The sequence below is a fragment of the Stenella coeruleoalba genome, assembly GCF_951394435.1.
Source record: "Stenella coeruleoalba genome assembly, chromosome: 12".
NCBI classification, from domain to species: domain Eukaryota; kingdom Metazoa; phylum Chordata; class Mammalia; order Artiodactyla; family Delphinidae; genus Stenella; species Stenella coeruleoalba.
Genome location: NC_137158.1, coordinates 21,125,773 through 21,142,960, shown reverse-complemented (window position 1 = coordinate 21,142,960; position 17,188 = coordinate 21,125,773). Strand labels below are relative to the sequence as shown.

At 40.0% G+C, this 17,188-nt stretch overlaps 1 protein-coding gene across 6 annotated transcripts in view; it reads left to right on the top strand.

Annotated features, from left to right (window-relative positions):
• The first annotated feature begins 2,324 nt into the window (after positions 1-2,324).
• Positions 2,325-17,188, top strand: part of SNX14 (sorting nexin 14) — a 68,487-nt gene continuing 53,623 nt past the window's right edge. For 3 of the 6 annotated variants that reach the window (XM_079939153.1, XM_079939154.1, XM_079939157.1), the window contains exons 1-2: positions 2,325-2,612; positions 16,618-16,738. In XM_079939153.1, coding sequence (XP_079795279.1) covers positions 2,473-2,612; positions 16,618-16,738 — 261 coding nt within the window. In that variant the 5' untranslated portion in view covers positions 2,325-2,472. The remainder of the gene's footprint in view (positions 2,613-16,617; positions 16,739-17,188) is intronic. The other 3 variants (XM_079939156.1, XM_079939155.1, XM_079939152.1) reach the window with 1 other exon arrangement.

Here is a 17,188-nt window from a genome sequence, read left to right as displayed (position 1 = left end):
GCTCTGTGTATGAGTGCTGACGTGTATACCAGACCATAAGTTTAAAGAGAAAACATTTGATGGAGTAAAAATTTTATTTCATTAGATGAAGTTGGATCAATAGGAATTTTTTTCTTCTTTTAGGTGGGGATTTTGTAAAATTTTCTTATAGCATAAGTTTATTTTTATTTTTTCCTTTTCTGAGCATAAGAGCAATATGAAAATTTAAATTGGTCTATTGTCTAGTTAGCTTATTCTAATTGCCCCTTCAAAGAAAATCATATGGGAAAGGAGTTTTAGTTGGATGTTGTAAAGATGTCTAATATGAAAGAACAGAAAACATTTTATCATTAAAATGTACTGGCTCTCAGTGAAAAGTTGAACAGGAATTTTAGAATGAGCCTATAAAGAAGCAAAATTTTTTTTTTTTTTTTTTTTTTTTGCGGTACGCGGGGCTCTCACTGTTGTGGCCTCTCCCATTGTGGAGCACAGGCTCCGGACGCGCAGGCTCAGCGGCCATGGCTCAAGGGACCAGCCGCTCCGCGGCATGTGGGATCTTCCCTGCCCGGGGCACGAACCCGTGTCCCCTGCATTGGCAGGCGGACTCTCAACCACTGCGCCACCAGGGAAGCCCAAGAAGCAAAATTTTTAAACAGAAAAAGAAAGATTGGCAATGTAACTTCCCAACAAGTTTAATAAAGTAACTTACCCAATTATAAAGTACTCAAGTCCACAGTAGGCACTTGATGCATGTAGATTAATTCAACATACACCTTTTATTTATACTTCAGTTTAGCCCTAGAATGTTCATATAAACGAGGGGTTATACGTAGTTCAAAGACACTAAAAAAAAAAAAAGAAAAAGTGAAACGTTTATGTACCTCAAAAAAAAAAAAAAAAGCCCTAAGCTTTCCAATGATGTTGTTACAGAGTAATCCTACAATATATTTGCGATGTTAGTTTAAACAATACCTAACGATGAGGATCAGTGACATTGATACTTTTATACCATTGTGGAACTGGCTAACCATTCTAGGAAGAACTTTGACAGTATGTATCATGTTCTTACTCTTTGATCCAGCAATTGTACTGATGTTGATCCTAAAGAAGTTATTAGAAATGTGTATAATTTGTGATCAAGGGTGGGAATACTCATAATATCAGTGAAATTAAATGGCATTAATAAAGGATGGTACATTCTGAAGGAAAGTAATGCATAAAGATGATCCATGTATTCGGAATAATAACATGGGAAAATAGTCATTAAACTGTCCTTACACCATGGTTTTTATGTTTTTAGAAAATCATTTCTGAACCTGTCTGTCTGTCTCCGCACTTTGGAGGGTAAGATACTAAGAAAGAGAAAAGACATACAGCATGAGAACTGGCTCTGGGGTTAGAATGGCTTCCAACCCCGGGTTCGCTAGCAGTATGATTCTGAGCAAGTTCCTCTCCCCCTCAGTAATGTCAGTAATCTAGCTGTAAAATAGGAAAAACCAGAGTACCTCTATCCGGAGGTGAATGTGTGAAGGTTAAATGAAAGTGCTTAGCGCGCCGCCTAAGTAAATTTTACTTATTATTACGATACTGTCTTCCTGCATCTGTCAAAGCAGCGGAGAATACGGAAATTAAAATTTAGAAATGTGATGCCTTACTAAAGCGAAAGCCGCAGGACACTCTACAAGAGGTATGCAACCTAACCTTTCAAGCTGCCTCACCCAAACACCTGGGTTCTGGTTAGGCCCGCGGGGCTGTAGTGAACTGAGGTCTGCCTCGCCCGTGAGCACGTAAAAGATGCTTTCTCGCAGGGCTAGCGTCCCGGTGGGTTGGACTCTTCCGTGTTCCAGGGTTGTTTTACTCACCCACGCGCGGCCCGTGCAAAATAAGGACTGAGAGGTGTCCCCCCTCCTCCCATTTGGGCGTCATGCAAACCTTGGACCTGTCCCCACGTAGAGCTGAGCTTACGGAGTGGAGGCGTGGAGAGTGCTGGGGGGCGCGTCACAAAGACTACAGTCCCCAGCGGCCCGCGAGCTCAGGGAGTCCCGCAGGCAGGGCCCGACGGCTGCGGGCGGCTGCAGTTTCTCCTGTGCTCGGGCACAACCTTCTGTTTTTCCTCCGCAATACAGGCGGTTACGGGGTGCTGCAGCTTCTCCCCGATTTCCGAAAAGGGCCGGTAGCTGGGGAACGGGGCCCTCCACCGGAGGCCGGCGCGTGGCTCCTACCCGGGGGCTGAGCAGCGGGACCGACAGGCCTTGCGCGGGGTGACGGCGGACACGTCGTACGGCTGAACCCCAGGCGGATGGGGGCGCGGTCGCGCACGCGCGGCGGAGCCCGTGGGCGGGGCTTTGGGCAGCTGCAGCCGGCGGACCGTCCGCCGGTCGCCGGCGGTCTGGGTCCGCTGCCCGGCCCGGGGGCGGAGACGCGGGAGGTTGATGGGGGGTCGCCTCGACCTCAGCCTCAGTCTGTAGTGCAGCTTCAGCCACGCCGACGGAGATGGCGCCCTGGGTGCGGACGTTAGGAGAGAAGCTGAAGCAGCGTCTGCGGCTGGACGTAGGACGCGAGATCTGTCGCCAGTACCCGATGTTCTGCTTCCTGCTGCTCTGCCTCAGCGCCGCCTCCCTGCTCCTCAACAGGTAACGCGGCGGCGCCGAGCCAGCCGGGCGGGGGGCAGATGGCAGCTCTCCTCCGAAACTCCGGACGCAGGCCGCGTTGCATCGCTGCGCGGAGAACGTCGGGCTGCGCAGCTGCGGGACGTGGGGCCGCCTGCGGGGCCTCAGGGGAGAGCGGCTCGGGGAAGCCGGGCTGGGCGCCGGAGACCGGAAGTGCGGGCGGGGTTGGGCTCGAGTACCCCCTCTCCCAAGGCCTCGCCTCCTCAGCCACCGGGACCCCATTCGTCCCTTGTTTTCACCCATTTTTTAAAACCTGGGCCTCCATCAACGATGCTTTTCGGAATGAAATCTGTCCGGGCGTTACGGTCAGCTGATAGAGGAGGGTGCAAGGTCCTGTCGCAGTCGCAGGTTTAGACGCACTCCCCTAGCTCTCACCGCGCGCGCGCACGCCCACCCACAATATAGATCACAGTCGATCACGGCTTTTCCCGCAGTGTTGTTGATTACAGCGCAAGGTCGTAAAGATTTTCTGAACCCAAGTCAGAAAGCAAAATAGTACCATCATCTCTAGAATAGTTTTAAAGGGAAGACTGAAAAGTAAAATTGGTAAATTTAATTGACATTTTGAAAACGGAAGGTTCTGCCCCTGAAATAAACTGGTAGATTTTCTAGAAACGGTAGCGATGATATAGGAAGTAGTGGAGAAATGTTCCTTTAGAATTCTTCAGATTTGCATTCGGTGGAAAGAAATCTGAGACAGTTGTCAGCGACAGCATCTGCATGCTGTTTCCTCTGATGTTTCGAGCGTGCAGCCATCCTTACTCTTTATCTGGAAGTAGTTAATCCCCAAGGATAGGAACGGGGAAGCATTCACAAGAAATTTGGTAGTTTAATTTTGCTCTAAGATAACCGTTTCCTGTGACTGTGTTGAAGTTGGGTTTCTTCCCTGGCCTCTTTGCTTTCTTGTTAGTTAACTCTGAGTTTATATAATATTAGGTTTAAACAGCGATTGATATTACTGGAAAATGTACTTTGATTGTCATGGCAAGATGTTTGATTGTAAGAGTATGGAAGAAGTGGAATCCTTAAGAGAGTGGAAAATATTAAGTACTTACTTGCTTTGTCATCTGGAAGGTATTTCAAGCCAGATTAACAGGTTTAGTCTGAAAAACATGTAAACTTTATACGATTATTAAGTTTTGTCCAGGGATTCTTACTTGTCTTCTTTGGGAGTCGGGTCAGTTTAGGTCTCTAAAGTAGGGCAACTATGTAGGAGCAGGTTTAACTAGATTTCCAACTTAATCATAGCATCCAGTGTTCTATGTTGTTAAGGAGTCATAGGATAGCGTCAGGTCTGTATAACATCTGATCTCTGTACCCTGTATTTGTGTTATGCAAAGAAAGAAGGAAATAACACATAAGTGTTATCTCTGAGTGGTTGGATTTATGAATGAAATTGTTTTCGCATACATGGCACATCTATTCAGAAATTTAAAAATATATATGTATGTGTATATAATGCAGAAAACATTGGGGGCATAACTATGGAACTAGAAAAAAATGAGAAGATATGCTTTGTACATATGTTCAACAAATGATTTCTGTACAGGCATTTCACTAGTTAAGTTTTAGAAATAACTTTAAAAGAAATTTTCAGTTTAAAATCTCCCCTGGTTGGGAATTCCCTGGCAGTCCAGTGGTTAGGACTCCGTGCTTCCACTGCTGGGGGCCTGGGTTCGATCCTTGGTCGGGGAATTAAGATCCACTGCAACATTTAAAATGGATAACCAACAGGGACCTTCTGTATAGCACAGGAACTCTGCTCAATACTATGTAACAACCTAAATGGGGAAAGAATATGAAAAAGAGTGGATACATGTATATGTATAACTGAATCACTTTGCTGTACACCTGAAACTATCACAACATTGTTAATCAACTATACCCCAATATAAAATAAAAAGTTAAAAAAAAATACCACAAGCCACCTGGTAGAGCCAAAAAAAAACCCCTCCAAAAAAACCCACGAAACCCACACACACACACACAAAACAACAAAACAACAACAAAAACCACACAAAAAAACCCAACCAAACAAAAACTCCCCAGGCTTTCTCTAGTTGCGGTGAGCAGGGGCTGCTCTTAGTTGCAGTGTGCAGTCTTCTCATTGCAGTGATTTCTCTTGTTGCGGAGCTCGGGCTCTAGGCACGTGGGCTTCAGTAGTTGCAGCGTGTGGGCTCAGTAGTTGCAGCAGGTGGGCCCTAGAGTGTGCAGGTTTCAGTAGTTGTGGCGCACGGGCTTAGTTGCTCTGCAGCATGTGGGATCTTCCTGGAGCAGGGTTCGAACCCGTGTCCCCTGCATTGGCAGGCGGATTCTTAACCACTGCACCACCAGGGAAGTCCCGGACTAATACTCTTTTTGAAATTAATTTTTTCTCTAGTTGTCTTGAAACTTTAACTCCTAAAGAACTCTCAAGGTGTTATTTAGCATATAAAATTTTCTTTCAATATGCATTAAAATTATGAATCTTATCTGTGGAAAGATAAATGGATATAACCTTTGGAACATTGTAACTGATTTATGGGAAGAGTAGAGTAACATACTTTATATATTTCAAATTATGATATCACCTTTGCAGTATTGTTGGGATAAATTAAGAGCATAGATACAATTATATATAGATTTGTTGGCCAGTCATAGGATTGAATATTTGAGTATTATAATTAGGAACATTTTAAGTTAATCCTAATAATAATGGTAATAGTTATAATAGATAACATTTTGTGAGTACTTTGTTTGGCTCAGGTATTGTGTTAAGAGTTTTCATTTATTATTATTATTATTTGTATAGATTTTTTCCTAGCGTTTAACTGTAATTGAGGTTTTTAAAAAATATATTTATTTATTTTTGGCTGCGCTAGGTCTTAGTTGTGGCAGGTGGGCTCCTTAGTTGCAGCTCGCCAGTTCCTTTGTTGCGGCATGCATGTGGGATCTAGTTCCCTGACCAGGGATTGAACCTGGGCCCCCTGCATTGGGAGCATGCAGTCTTATCCACTTTGCCACCAGGGAGGTCCCCTTCATTTATTATTGAGGCAATTTATTGATGTGGTTGAAAGTTTTGAATCTGAAGCTTGATTGTAAGAATTTTATTCTGACTCCTCCTTTAACTAGTTATATGACTTTGGATAAGTAATCTAATTTTTATCTGTCCCAGTCCCGTAATCTGTAAAATGGGCATAATACTAGTACCTACATTATACGGTTACTTTGATGAGTTAAGTGGGTTAACACATGGAAAGTGCTTAGAATGGTGCTCAGCACATGTGCTTTTATTAAATGTTAGCAGTTATTTTTGTCTTATTTATCCTCACAACACTGTGAAGTAGGTACTGTTACTAGCCTCAGTGACTGTTTTTATGAGATATAACTTACAGAAAAGTGTATAACACATACGTAATTGTATAGTTCTGTGAATTTTAAAATATAGCTCCCCATGTAACCACCACTCAGATCAAGATGTAAAACATTTTTAGCAACTTAGTAGGCTCCCTTGTCAATAACCTTCTCCTTGTCATGTATCAGTTTTGTTTTTGAACTTCATATTAATGGAATCATATGGTCTTGTATCTGGTTCCTTTTTCTCAACTCTCCTTTTGAGATTTATCCATATTGTTGCATATATCAGTAGTTATTCTTTTTTGTTATTGTGTCGTATTCCATTGAGACTATGCCACACTTTGTCCATTCTTTTGAAAGGCATTCGAATTGTTTACAGTCTTTGGCTATTATGAATAATGCTTCTGTGAATATTCTAATATGTATTTCTTTTGATAGACATATGTACTTATTTCTTTTGGGTTTATATACCCATAAATGAAAATGCTTAATCATAGCATATACATTTGTTTAACTTAAGTAGATACTGCCAGACAGTTTTCCAAAGTGGTTATACCAATTTTACTCTTGCCAAAAATGTTTTACAGTTCTGTCTGATATGGTTTATAGGTTTAGTTTAGCCATTTTAGTGAGTGTATAGTGGTAGCTCATTGTAGTTTTAATTTGCAGCTCCTTGATTAGCCCCATTTTACAAATAAGCAAACTGAAGCCTAGAGTTGTTCAATAACTTTCTCAGGCTCATAGATAGTAGCAAAATGGGATTCTAATGTAGATCGTTCTGATTTAGAAGCCCAGACTTTTAAAATTACATTAAAAAGACATTGTTAAGAAAAAATACTTATTATTGATAACTTTCTAAATAACATTGACTCATATAAACTGTAAAGAAGTCAGAAAATAGAAATATAAAGACGACGTTAAAAATCACTCATAAATTTACCATTCAGAGTTGACTACTGTTGTTAACATTCTAGTCACTGTTACCTGCGGTTCGCAATTTTATTTTATAAATTGCGATTTTTTTCTGTACATATAGCCTTCTTCTATATATGGAGCCTGCTTAATGTGTTTTAGTATTATTTTCTTTATTACTTTTCAGATTACCACAACTGGCTTATATACACTTAACTTAGTATTTAAAAAAATTTATTTATTTGTTTATTCTTTTGGCTGCGTTGGGTCTTTGTTGCTGTGCGCAGGCTTTCTCTGGTTTCGGTGAGCTGGGGCTACTCTTCATTGTGGTGCGTGGGCTTCTCATTGCAATGGCTTCTCTTGTTGCAGAGCACGGGCTCTAGGCACATGGGCTTCAGTAGTTGTGGTACCTGGGCTCAATAGTTGCGCCTCATGGGCTCTAGAGCGCAGGCTCAGTAGTTGTGGCTCATGGCCTTATGTTGCTCCGTGGCATGTGGGATCTTCCCAGACCAGGGCTCCAACCCATGTCCCCTGCACTGACACGTGGATTCTTAACCACACTGCCACCAGGGAAGTCCCTTAACTTAGTATTAAGACAGGCTTTTCCAAGTACTTTTATGAACTTATTTAATCATCATAACAACCCTATGAGTTAGGTGTTATTATTATTACCCCATATTATAGAGGCCCAAGCAAGAGTCAGAGAGATTAAGTAATTTGCATTGTGTCATAGCCAGGATTAGAACCCAGACAGTCAGACTACAATGTTTTTGTTTCCAAACTAAGTGGGTCTTTCACTGTTATGTTCTGTTTCTTTTGTCTATTTTTCTCTTTCTACAACAGTACCAAATTTTTTTTTAATGACAGTATTATAGTTTTGTAGTGTGTTTTTATATACAGCTGGGTTGTAGGCCGGAACATGTACATATGGCCTTCACGTGTGGCTTTTTTCCCAACCTGGTGCTGGGTTACAAGGGTGAGTATCCTGAGAAAGAGTTTCTGGTGGAAGCTGTATCTTTTTTATGACCTATCCTTGGAAGTTAGGCAGTTAGGGAGCTTCACTTCTGCCACATTCTTTTGGTTAGGAGTAAGTTATTAAGGCCAGACTCTATTCAAGGGGAAAGAAATTAGGCTCCTGCTTTTGATGTGAGGAGGGCAAAGAATTTGCACAGTTTTTATTTAATTTGTCAATTAAATATTCTATCAATAGAATTGATGAGTTAACTGTATTTAATGGTTTCATCCATGAACATAATCTTTCTCCATTCATTCAGATCTGCTCTGATGTCCTTTTAATAGCTTTTTTTCATTTAAAAACTTTATTATGGAAAACTTAAAACACAAAATAAAAATAGAATAGTACAATGAAACCTGTAAATACCTATCACCCAGCTTCAAAAATGATCAGCTTAAAGTCCAGTATCACCCCCTCCCCCAATTATTTTGAAGGAAATCCCACATGATATATTTTATCAGCAAACATTAAACATTTCAGTATGTATCTCTAATAGATGGGAGCTTTTTTTCTACGTAACCACAATACCATTTCACATTAAAAAAAAACTAATTTCTTAGCATCCTTAAATATCTATTCAGTGTTCAGATTTCCCTGAATTTGTTAGAGCTTTACCCTCCAACATTTTATGATGAACAGTTTTAAACATATAGCAATGTTGAAATTTACGGTAAATGACCAATTATGTTTTGCCTCGATTTTACATTAACATTTTACATATTTTTTTATTGGAGCATAGTTGATTCACAGTGTTGTGCTAGTTTCAGGTGTACGGCAAAGTGATTCAGTTATACATATACATATATTCATTCTTTTTTAGATCCTTTTCTCATATAGGTTATCACAGAATATTGAGTAGAGTTCCCTGTGCTATACAGTAGGTCCTTGTTGGTTATCTATCTTATATACAGTACTGTGTGTATGTTCATCCCAAGCTCCTGAGTTATCCCTCCGTCCGTGTTTCCCCTTTGGTCACCATAAGTTTGCTTTCAAACATTTTACTGTATTTTTATATGCTTTATTGTGTGTCTGTCTATCCATTACTGCATCCGTAATGAATCTTACTCATAAACAGCTTTTCATAGTTAATTAAATAAGATACAAATATGATCTTTTAATCTGAATGTTGCCTTCCCTCCCCTGTCCCTTTTTTTAACCTTGTAATTATTTGTTGAGGAAACTGGCCATTTGTTCTGTAGAGTTTTCCACAGTCTGGCTTTTGCTGATTGCATCCCTGTACTGTTTCGGGGCATGTTCTTTTCCCTCTGTGTTCCCTGTAAACTAGTAATTAGGTCAAGAGGCCTCATTGTTTTGATTTTTTTTTTCTCCTTTAGTTCATGATGGTGTAGATTTAAAGATATTGAACTGTTTAAAAAATATGCCTTTCTTATGGTATTATTCTTTATTTTATGATATACTGCTAGTTTTAGTTAACTAATATTTTACTTAGTACTTCATATCTATATTCATAAGTAAAATAGACCTAATGATTTGCTTATATTATCTTTATCAGGTTGGGGAGTTAAAATTATATGAATCCTTTAAAATTAGCAGCTTTTTCTCATTTTTTTCCCCCGAAAGCAGTCTGTATAAAGTAGAGATTATCTGTTTTATGGAAGTTTGGTAAAACCATTTGGGCCAGGGGTCTTTTTTTTTATAGTCAGGTCTCTGATTATATTTTAATTCCTCTAATGATACTTGGTCTATTCAAGTTCTTCACTTCCTAAGTTTTGGCATTCTTGTCTTTTTCTAAAAATTTATGTCATATAGGTTATCTAATTTATGAGCATACATATAGTTTTTATAGTCTTACTCTTCATTTCAGTTATAGCTATGATTATTTCTTTTTCATTCTGTATTGTATATTTGTATCCTCTTTTTTTTTTTTTATTCCCTCATCTGTCTTGCTAAAACCTTGTCTTTTTAACTTTTGGTTTTGAAAATTTCCAAGCATATATAGAAAAAAGAGAGTGCAAGGAACCTCTAAGCACCCATCACTCAGCTTCAGTAACCATCAATGTTTTAAAAAAGTCTAACCTTCCTCCCTTAAAAAGTAAATTATTCTACACAAAACCATAACCTTACAAAATTAACAATAATTCTTAATGTCTTCTAATAACCAGTCCATAATCAAATTTTCCTAATTATATAAAAATTTGTAGGGGCTTCCCTGGTGGCGCAGTGGTTAAAAATCCGCCTGCCAGTGCAGGGGACACGGGTTTAAGCCCTGGTCCGGGAAGATTGCACATGCTGCAGAGCAGCTAAGCCCATGCGCCACAACTACTGAGCCGCGTTATAGAGCCCACGAGCCACAACTACTGGAGCCCGCGCACCTAGAGCCCGTGCTCCACAACAAGAGAAGCCACCGCAATGAGAAGCCCGCGCACCGCAATGAAGAGTAGCCCCCGCTTGCCGCAACTTGAGAAAGCCCACGTAGCAACAAAGACCCAACGCAGCCAAAAATAAATAAAAATAAAAAAAATTTATAAAAAGAAATTTGTAGTGCATTTGTTCTAATCAGAATCTAAGCTAGGTCCACTCATTGTATGTAGTTGATGCATTTCTTAAACTTTTGTAAATGTCTTATAATCTAGAACAGGAGTTGGCAAACTTTTTCCGTAAAGTGTCAGAGAATAAATATTTTCGGCTTTGCGGGCTACATCAGGTCTCCGTCCCATATTATTATTTTTAAAACTTATTTATTTATTTTTGGCTGTGTTGGGTCTTCATTGCTGTGCATGGGGTTTCTCTAGTTGCAGCGAGAGTGGGCTACTCTTCATTGTGGTGTGTGGCCTTCTCACTGCGGTGGCTTCTCTTGTTGCAGAGCACAGGCTCTAGAGCGCGGGCTTCAGTAGTTGTGGCTCACGGGCTTAGTTGCTCCATGGCATGTGGAATCTTCCCGGACCAGGGCTCGAACCCGTGTCCCCTGCGTTAGTGGGCGGATTCTTAACCACTGCGCCACTAGGGAAGGCCCCCATATTATTTTTTAAAAGAGCCCTTTAAAAATGTGAAAATCTTTCTTAGCTTGAGGGCTATCCATAAGCCATAGTTTGTCAACCCAAATCTAGAACATTCCTCCTCACCCGCTCTTTTTTTCCTCCTTGCTATTGAGTTGTTGAAGAAACTGAGCCATTTGTTCACACCTTGGGTTTTGCTGATAGTTTCCTTGTGGTGTCTTCTGTTTTTACTCTCACCTGCACCTTTATATTTTTTGTAGACAGGGAGTTAGATTTATAGGCTCAATTAGATTTAGATTTGTTTTTATTTATTTATTTATTTGGTGCAAGAGTACTTCACTGATGCTGTGTACATCCTATTACATCACATCAGAGGATAGCTCCACGTTAGATGGAGTTGCCTCACTTTGTGTATTCAGGTGGTGACAACTGCCCAACAAACTTTCTCTTTGGTTTCACCGTTTATTTACTCCCTGAATCAGTTACTTCATTATAGGATGCAACATGATGATTTTGTATTCTTCCATTCCTTCTGTAGTTTTTAGTTTAAATGCTTGTGTGGGGCTTCCCTGGTGGTGCAGTGGTTGAGAATCTGCCTGCTAATGCAGGGGACACGGGTTCGAGCCCTGGCCTGGGAAGATCCCACATGCCGTGGAGCAACTAGGCCCGTGAGCCACAACTACTGAGCCTGTGCGTCTGGAGCCCGTGCTCCGCAACAAGAGAGGCCGCGATAGTGAGAGGCCCGCGCACTGCGATGAAGAGTGACCCCCGCTTGCCGCAACTGGAGAAAGCCCTTGCACAGAAACGAAGACCCAACACAGCCAAAAATAGATAAATACATAAATAATAATTAAAAAAAAAATTTGTGTGTGTGTGTAAAATTGCTTTACTCCATCCTCCACTAGGTGTATTTAGTTACAATGAAGTACATCTCAAATTGGAAAAATGGGTTAAATACTTACACTTTTCTCTTAATTATCGGTTTTTAGAGTAATTATTGGTGCCCTAAAACTTTCAGTAGTATCCAGTTAGAGGTTTGCTTATTTTATTAGTTTTTCCAAAGAACCAGCTTAATTTTCTTTTTTGTCTTATCATTATTGTCCACATTATTGATTTCTGTTCTTCTCTTTAGTGTTTCCTTCCTTTTAATGTGTTTGGATTTGCATTTTTCCCCCCATCCTTCTGAATGCTTAGCTTGATGGTTTTCAGCATTTCTTTGTCTCTGATTAATGCGAGGTTTCTCAGCCTCAACACTGTTGATAATTTGGGTCAGATAATTCTTTGCTGTGGGGGGCTGTCCTGTACGCTGTAAAATATTTAGCAGAGCCCTGGCCTCTAGTCATGTGATGTAAGTACCACAGTCCCCTTCTCCCTCTCCCTGCAGTTGTGACTATCAAAATGTCTCCATATACTGCCATGTGTCCCCTGGGCAGTGCGATCACCCTTCGTTGAGAACAACAGGATTAATGCATTTAATGCTATAGATTTCCTTCTTAAATAATGCCTTAGTTATTGCTTGACCTAGTTATAGCAGTATACGTATTGCATGTAGTGTTTATTGTCATTCAGTCTAAGCACAGGTCTACAATTCCTAATCTGTAATTCTGAGATCCAAAAAACTCTGAAGAAGTAACTTTTCCCATAAGTTTGGCATTTAATAACAAAAGCTGACCTCAATAGACTTGAGACTATTTATAGTATTTATTTCTGACTTATTTATTTATTTATTGTTTATGTTTTGCTGCAGAAATATTAATATCTGATTATGGAGTACTGTATCAGACCTCATTAACATATTACATTATGTTATTTATGAAATACATGCTATAAAACTGTTCAAGAATCCTAAAAATTCTGAATTCTGAGTCATATCTCTCCGGCTCAAAATGATTTTCAGTAAGTGGCTATGGACATGAATTTCATAATTTCCTCTGTGAATACCTGTATAACCTATTGAGTTAGTTTCCAGACTTAATGTTTCTTTAAAACTTGATGTCAATTATGGTATTGGTTGGAGTGAAGCTTTGTATAAAGGAATGAGAAGAAATAAGAGTAGAAAGGTGGGTTGGAGTCAGCTTGAAAGGGACCATAAAGGTTTAAGGGGTTTGTGTTTCATCCTGCAGGCAACATTAAGCCATAGCAAGTTTTTTGAGTGAATAGTAATCATGTTTATGTTTTAAGTGCTGAGTGAGAGCATTTAATAATCGGTATTTAGTGGATGTTTCTCAAGTATAGAATTGCTCTGGAAGCCTGGAGACCAGGCGGTTTCATGTAGTTGGGTGGTGCAGCCTTTGTCTCACAGCTTTTGCACTTACTTGGTCACTGTCTATAATACGTAAGCATCTTTAATCATCTGTCTTCACCTTCTTATTACTTGGTGCTTTATTCCCCAATTCCGAAATCCCAGATCTTCACAATATCTTCTGTAACCTTTTCTATTCCATGCTGCACTTGGACAGTTGTCCCCAGTCAAAGAACTGGGATCAATGTGGAACTCACTTGTGTGCTTCCCTTCTCTTAAAGATTCTGTTGCTGTATATTGCCTGTTATCCAGTGCCTAAAAGCAGTTGCTGCACATGTTTTGTTCAGTTTTATAGTTGTTTATGGCAGGAAGGCAAGTCTGGTACAAATTATTCTGTCAAAGAAATAGAAGTCTCTTACTCCTTTGGAACATATACCATCTGTCTGTTTTCTCACTGATCTCCAGGTCACTTGTACTATAAGCTTCTGGTTTATAAACTTTCTCTCCATTTTAAATTCTGCCATCGTTCTAGATGACTCCAGTGTTTGGGCAAGTAGCCCATCAAATATGCTAGTCTATCTCGAGGTGACTCCTGTACAGCCTCCCACTTAGACCACCCTATGGTGGCCCTGGTTATCACCAGAAAGTATTCTACCTGTGAAATCTTAAAAATCAAACCTCCCACTTGCTGACCTACTTCTCTCATTCGTAAAAGCCTGCTTTCCTCAGCCTCCCGATTCCTCTGCCTTCTTCCTATCCATTTTCCCTCTTCTGTTGTCACTTACTTTCCTATGTGGTTTGGAGTCAGTGTAGCTTAGATTCCATTGCCCGTCACTTCAGCCACTCTATTGCCAGTATCTTTGGCTCTCTTTCCTTACATTCCACTTGCCTGACAAACTCCAAATCTTGGATCAGTGATGCTGCTTGTTTTTTTTAGTGTTTATATCCTGGTTACTGAATGTTGCTAGAGAAGATCCCACACCTGTAAATTTAACTCTTCAGCCTCAGTACTGCTCGGCAGTTCCCCAGGATACCCTTCTCTTTACTTCTTCCCAGCAGCTGTTTCAGAACTTCCCCAGTCTTCTAGAACTTCCGTTCATGCCACCTTCACCCTTCACTCTCAGCATCTCCTGTTTCACCTAAAGGCCATCATAAATTCCTGTTTTGAAATCTACAGGTTTGACTCCATTCTCATCAATCTGTTCTTTCTCTCTGGTATTGGGGAGGAGATCTCTCTTCCTGTTATAACTATTTCTTCTGTTTTGGCTCTGAATCCCAACTACTCCTATCTCTCTAGGAGAAAATAATTCTCTCAAGTTATCTTTTGTCTCCTACCTTTTTCTCTCTTTTCTCCTTCTCTCCTATTAACATTTAATTATGATCAGGTTTTTCTAAACACCTTTCCTCATGGTCCCTCTCCAGCTAAACCTTAGCTCTTCTTTCCTTTAAAAAGAGAATTATCCACATGTACCAGTCCCACTTCCCCACCTCTCTTCAACCCACTGCAGTTCTTTACCATTCTACTAGAATTGCTTTTGCCTAGTTCATCAGTGGCTCTCTTGTTGCTAAAACTGACGGACACTTCTCAATCTGTCTCACTTTATTTCACAACTATTTGATCATGTTCACTACTTCATCCCTGTTGAAATGTTTTCTTTCTTCTTTTTATCTTGACAGCCGTTTTGACTTGACCCCCAGATGTCTTCTCAACTCTTCTAATTACTAGATTCCTTTACGGATTCCTCTTGTTCTGCTTATTTCTTAAATGTATTATGTTCTCTTCTTTTTTCATTCTGCAGCTTTTCCCTGGTCATGTCATTCGTTCCCATGACTTCAGTGATCTTTATGCTGGTAATTTCCAAACCTTTATCCTTGGCGCATATTCTCTGCAGAGATCTAAACTACCCAGTATTTGGCTGGTTATGGAACATTTCTGCTTGACACGTCTTGAGATATCTGAAATTCAACATGTCCAAAGGGAACTGATTTTTAATCTCTCCCTTCTCCTTGCATCTAATCAACTACTTAGTCCCCTTAATTCTTCCTCCTAGATGTCTCAAAACAGTCAGCTTCTTTTTATTTCTAAGTCTCTTCCCTAGTACAGGCCATCTGTAGACTCTCCTAGATTAATTACTTCAGCAGCTTTCTAATTAACCTGCATGTTTCCAGTTTAGGCCATTCTCCATATTGCTGCCTGAGTGTCTACTGATCATCTGGTGATACTACTCTTTTTCTTAAAACTCTTAAAAATTCTTAAAATCTTCATTGTCTCCTGGGCATTACTTAGGACTCTTGATGGTAGATGAAAGAAACTCAGCTCACACTAGGTTTGGCAAAGAGGGGAATCATGGGAAGATTATGTAAGTGCAGAAAGAACTGGAGTGTAGCTGGGCCTCAGAGACACATAGAACCAGGGTTTGGAATACTGCCAATAGTTTCTTCTCCTCCTGGATTTTCCTGCTTCTCTCTGTGGATTGGCTTCATTCTCTTCTCACTACATAGTGATTTGTGGCCTGAAGAGCTGGCACCAAAGTTTGTACTGTATGGTTTGCACAGCTAACAACCGTGACGCGGTAATTAGAATTTGAACTGTGATGTTTGGGGGGCTGGTGTCTCACAAAGTTTTGGCAACTGAAATGTATGCACGTCAGAGCTGTGCGCTGTGAGGACTGGCCGTATCGAGACACCTTAACATGGCTTACTGTATGACACTGTGTCATGTGGCTTTGGCTTGGCTTTTCTAGATTCATCTCAAGACCACTTCTTCCTTGGAACTGTGCTCAGATCTTAGCCCACACAGTTCTCTCCAGTTTGAATTCCCCTGCCTCTTCCCCAGTCCCTCCTTCCTCTACCCTGTCCTCTTCTGTTGGTTTTCTCCTACTCACTCTTTAAGGTTTTCCACAGACACAACTTTCTCTGAAAAGAGTTTTTCTGTCTTTTCAAGTTTGGGTTGTGTATTTTGCCCGAGGAGTTCTCATATCATGCATACTTTCTCTGTCATAATATAGAATACATCATCACACTGTATTGTATTTACTTACTTATCTGTTATACCTACCAGATAGTGTTTTCCATGCAAATAGAGACCATGGCAGTGCTGTTCCTTATTGTATCCCTAGAGCCTAGTACTAGGTAGCACAAAACGGGCACTCAGTAAAATTGATTTAATGACAAATAATCAGAATTTTGGTGGGGTTTGAATACTACCCTGTCATTAGAAGGTATTCTGGAAAAATGTGGTATTGGCTAAATATGACAACCTAGGTACCAAATTATGAAATATTGAGAAGTTATACTTCTTTATACATTTAATGAAATATACATTTGATAGCATACATTCTATGATTCTTATAGTTAGTAGATACATTACAGAAAATCATGACTGGAGAAGTTGCTTCAGCCTAGTATGGTAGGTGCTTAATTAAAAACTTGTGAAATCAATGAAGGGACAAATTAGTGTTATATGCTGTTTTTTGGTTCTAATAATTACCTTCCTTTATTTCTAAGGTATCTTCATGTTTTAATGATCTTCTGGTCATTTGTTGCTGGAGTTGTCACATTCTACTGCTCATTGGGACCTGATTCTCTCTTACCAAATATATTCTTCACGATAAAATACAAACCCAAGGTAAAATATATGTGTTCTTACTTTTAAAAGAATTAGTAGGTATGACCCTGTGCTATTCGATATTGTTCATGAAAGCATGTTAAAGCAGTGATTTTTAAAAAATACCTCTGCTATTATTTAATAATGGAAGACATCAGAACATTTTTAAAGTGAAATTTGCATATATGTTTATTTTTAAAGTATATAGGTCTCCCAGGAGGAGCTAAAGAAAGAAAACAGAAAATTCTCAGAAAATTGGGCTCCACGATTTTAGAGTGTCCTTTGACTGCATATTAACTATGATGACAGTGAATTAAAACAGAGGTTTCCAAAATTGGTTGTACAGTAGAATCACCTGAGGAATCTTTTAAAAAGTACAGACTCCTGGGCCCTACCACTAGATTTTGATTGAATAGTTCTGGGTTAGGGCCTTGTAATTAGGACCTGTTCAAAGCCTTCCAGGTGATTCTG